This window comes from Otolemur garnettii, unplaced genomic scaffold, assembly GCF_000181295.1.
Source record: "Otolemur garnettii isolate 467f Iridium unplaced genomic scaffold, OtoGar3 scaffold00082, whole genome shotgun sequence".
Classification (NCBI taxonomy): domain Eukaryota; kingdom Metazoa; phylum Chordata; class Mammalia; order Primates; family Galagidae; genus Otolemur; species Otolemur garnettii.
The window spans coordinates 8,158,041-8,162,790 of record NW_003852477.1 but is presented as its reverse complement, the minus strand read 5'-3'; the positions used below and the strand labels follow the sequence as shown (position 1 = coordinate 8,162,790).

Sequence of the window (4,750 nt, the reverse complement as noted above, 5' to 3'; positions counted from 1 at the left end):
AAAAAAAAAAAAAAAAAAATTGTGGTTATTGAAATGTCCCTAAAAAAGAACGAGATCTGTATGTATCTTTATTTCACATTCTAGAATCTGAGAATAGAGAGGAAGTTATTTTCATCTCAATGTCAGTTTCCTTGGGGTTTTGTTGTATCTGTGAGAGTAATTATATAATTTTGAGTATGATTTTTAACCAATGCCAGATTGAGGTTTGTATGGTTAGTGGTTTAGTAATGCATGACATAATATTTATTAGTGCTTTGATTACGTATATAATTTACAGAAAAACTTTTTGTGGTCCTCTTACTGTTTTTTTTCTAGATATGATACACCAACTTCTAAAAAGAAAGTACGAATTAAAGACCGCAATAAACTTTCTACAGAGGAGCGCAGGAAGTTGTTTGAGCAAGAGGTGGCTCAGCGGGAGGCTCAGAAACAACAGCAGCAGATGCAGAACCTTGGAATGACATCACCACTGCCCTATGACTCTCTTGGCTATAATGCCCCTCATCACCCCTTTGCTGGCTACCCACCAGGTTATCCCATGCAAGCCTATGTGGATCCCAGCAACCCTAATGCTGGAAAGGTGCTCCTGCCCACACCCAGCATGGACCCTGTGTGTTCTCCTGCTCCTTACGATCATACGCAGCCTTTGGTGGGACATTCTACAGAATCCCTTTCTGCCCCTCCACCAGTGCCAGTGGTGCCACATGTGGCAGCACCTGTGGAAGTTTCCAGTTCACAGTATGTGGCTCAGAGCGATGGTGTGGTACACCAAGACTCCAGTGTTGCTGTCTTACCAGTGCCAGCCTCAGGCCCAGTTCAGGGACAGAATTATAGTGTTTGGGATTCAGGCCAACAGTCTGTCAGTGTACAGCAGCAGTACTCTCCTGCACAGTCTCAAGCAACCATATATTATCAAGGACAGACGTGTCCAACTGTCTATGGTGTGACCTCACCTTATTCGCAGACAACTCCACCAATTGTACAGGTAACTAATCCTGAAACCTCTTTTCTGTGTTATAGTCTGTTCATAGAGTGTTTGTTAATTTTGGTGTGAGGGAGGAAGTCCTGCTATCAATCACTTAGATTAGATGTCCTCAAACTACAGCCCATGGGCCACATGCAGCCCACCTAGGACATTTATCCAGCTCTCTGGGTGTTTAGTTGGTTCTTGCCCAAGATCTTGCGAGAAATTTCAGTCAAATTGTTAGCTATGGCTGCTGTCATCTGAGGGCTCAGAGTGAATAGAGAATTCACTTTCCAGCTCAATCATTTGGTGATTAGCAAGCCTCAGTTTCTTGCCATAGAGAAACTTCTTGTCTTCTCACAACATGCCAGCTGCTTTCTTCAAAGCAGGTGAATAGAGGACTAGGAGAGAGGACAGAGACACTAACACAGAAGCTACAATGTCTTTTATACTGTAATCTTAGAAGTGATACAACCATTTCTCCTATATTCTGTTGGTCACACAGGGAGGGAGGAAATACTACCAAAGGATGTGAATACCAGGAGACAATGATCACTGGGGGCCATCATGGAGGCCTGGCTACCACATTATATAGTGAAAATAATTTGGTGTTGACCGAAGTTGTCTTTTGGGTTGCTCCTTTCCTTTTTTGCTTATAGGTAGTAAATCATATATAGTTTATTCTTCTGTACTCCTACCAAGGGAAGAACCTTTTGTCATGGTAATTGAATTATAAGATAGCTTTTCCTCTTCTTTCTTTAGACTCATCTTTTTTGTTGTTGTTGCCTTTTTTTTTTTTTTTTTTTGAGACAGAGCCTCAAGCTATCACCCTGGGTAGAATGCCCTGGCATAACAGCTCACAGCAACCTCCAGCTCCTGGGCTTAAGCAATTCTCTTGCCTCTGCCTCCCAAGTAGCTGGTACTACAGGCTACACCACAACACCCTGCTATTTTTTGGTTGCAGCCATCATTGTTGTTTGGCTGGCCTGGGCCGGATTCGAACCCGCCAGCTCTCAGGTGTATGTGGCTGGTGCCTTAGCTGCCTGACCCATCTATTTTGTTTTTTTAGACAGTCTCACTTTGTTGCCTTTGGTAGAGTATCTTGACATCACAGCTCATAGCAACCTCAAACTCTTGGGCTCAAGCAATTCTTTTGCCTCCACCTCCCTACTAGCTGAGACTACAGGTACCTGTCACAACACCCGACTATTTGTGTTAGAGATGGAATCTTGCTCTTGGGTTTAATCATCAGCCTTAAGACTTAAGCATCATAGTTTAACTTGGTTCTGGTCATTCAGTCTGCCTCTACTAAGGAGTCCTTACTGACTCCTTAATCTGCTTTGTGTGGTTGATTAGTAGGTAAATAGACAAAGGTGATTCAGACTCTCCTTCCGTTCCCCTCTGTGAGATGAGTTGATCAGAGAGGATGTTGGGTTTGGGGTTAATGAGAAGCATAGAGCATATTGTTATTGTGTATTTTGAATCCTAGCTTATCATTTACCCCGTGTCCTGGAGAGAGGCACTTATAATCTTTAGTCTTAGTTTGCTCATCTATAAAATTAGCAAAATGCATTACAGGTATTACTTGGTTTACTTTCATAGTACTGAGAGAGTATTGATGTAAATGGGATATGAAATGGGCTGGTCAGGTTCATCCATCTGGTGTTTGGCCCAGAGATCTGACCTTCAGGATGAAGCCTTGATGTCTTTGTTGTTGAAGCCCAATATCTACTGTACCAACATGGCCTACTGAGAGCTTGCAAACCATCATAACCTTGATAATTAAGTAATATGTAGATTTGTGTGTGTTTATATACGTATTTAGTATCTTTGACATTGGTAGCAAATGTGTTATTAGAAAGTGACTAATTTTTTACACAACTGCTTATTAAACATAAAAGCTCAATTTTTAATAGAGGTCACATAATTTATGGTGGTGGTCTTTTTTTTTTTTTTGAGACAGAGTTTCACTGTGTCGCCCTTGGTAGAGTGCTGTGGCAGCACAAATCACAGCAACCTCAAACTCTTGGGCTTAAGGCAATTCTCTTGCCTCAGCCTCCCAAGTAGGTGGGACCACAGGTGCCTGCCACAATGCCCAGCTATTTGGTTTTTTGTTGTTGTTGTTGTTGCAGTTGTCATTGTTGGTTAGCTGACCCGGGCCTGGTTCGAACCCTCCAACCCTGGTGCATGTGGCTGGCGCTGTAACCACTGTGCTACAGATGCCGAGCCTCTTTATGGTGGTCTTATAACATTAGTGAATAAACTACTCTAACAGAGTTATATACTTAGACTGTAATTTTTTACTTTATAAAAGTGAAGTGATTCAGATATAAAGTAATAATGATTTAACCTCTCTATAAGTGGAGACAGAACAATTATGCTTTGGTATTAGACCTTCTTAGATATCTCTTGTAATTTCCATTACAAATCACTTCTGAAGATATTTCTTGCTGAATTTATATTTGAGAAATTAGCTTTTACACATTTCAAGTTATTCAAAGGGACAAGCTATCCAACTCACATGCAGGTTTTTCTTTAACAAATAGTGATTTAACAGGCACATCTTTGTATATGTCCCACAAGGGTATAGATCTTCTTTGTTATTCGAGGCAGACTAAAAACCAGTTTTCACTTTTTGGTTTATGTAAACTTAAATAGTACTTTCTAGAAAAAGCTTAAAAGGTTTTATTATAGATAAAATACAGCCACCCACCACAATGCCCAACTATTTTTTTAGCGATGAGGTCTCGCTGTGGCTCAGGCTGATCTCAAACCCCTGAGCTCAGGCAGTCTACCCACCTTGGCCTCGTAGAGTGCTAAGATTACAGGCATGAGCCATGGGGCCCAGCCAAATTATTATTTTTTTTTAATAAATAGATACTGCTATTGTTGCTTCTGACATTGGTTGTCATTTGGTTTGGATAGGGGAAAAATCTATGAAACCCCCCACAATGTTCAAACAGTGTATCTCCAAATGAAATGTTGCTATCTTGGGAGACGATTTAGTCTAGCAATGGTGATATTTAGCACTTTTTACTGTTACCTTTGGAAACTATTTTTCCACTGTGTATTATATTCAAATGTGATGGTAAATTGTCATTTTTTAAATATATCTTTTGGGCTCAGTGCCTGTAGCACAGCAGTTTTGATGCCAGCCACATACACCAAGGCTGGCGGATTCAAACCCAGCCACGGGCTAGCTATGCAACAGTGACAACTGTAACAGAAAAATAGCCAGGCGTTGTGGTGGGTACCTGTAGTCCCAGCTACTAGGGAGACTGAGGCAAGCGAATTGCTTGAGCCCAAGAGTTGGAGGTTGGTATAAGCTGTGATGCCATGGCACTCAACGGAGGGCGGCATAGTGAAACTCTGTCTCAAAACAAAAAAGAATAATAAAAATAAACATACCTTTTGCATTTTAGAAGCAGATAAAATTTTTGTGGAAACTATTGTAGTGAATACAGAAAATGATCAAGCTAGACAATTCCATTTCAGTTCAGAAGTTATCCCCAGCCAGCATTTGGAGCCAGTCTTCAGAACCACAGCTTTATTCTACATTTATGAAGTATTTTAAAGTGTATGTATGCATAATGAACCTTACTTAACTATCTGATCTTGTCAGACAAATTTCTCATAAACATATTATCAGTGAGGGCCAAAGGAATTTTTTTTTTTTTTTTTTGAGACAGAGTCTTAAGCTGTCAGCCTGAGTGGAGTGTCGTGGCATTACAGTTTACAGCAACCTCAAACTCTTGGGCTTAAGCGATTCTCTTGCCTCAGTCTCCT

The 4,750-nt window shown here is 40.8% G+C and overlaps 1 protein-coding gene across 1 annotated transcript in view; it reads left to right on the top strand.

The window, feature by feature from the left end:
• The window catches only part of SETD2 (SET domain containing 2), a 151,723-nt gene that overhangs the window by 117,106 nt on the left and 29,867 nt on the right, over positions 1 to 4,750 (top strand). The window contains 1 exon segment of the mRNA XM_023515926.1: positions 316 to 985. Within this exon segment, the coding sequence (XP_023371694.1) occupies positions 316 to 985 (670 nt within the window).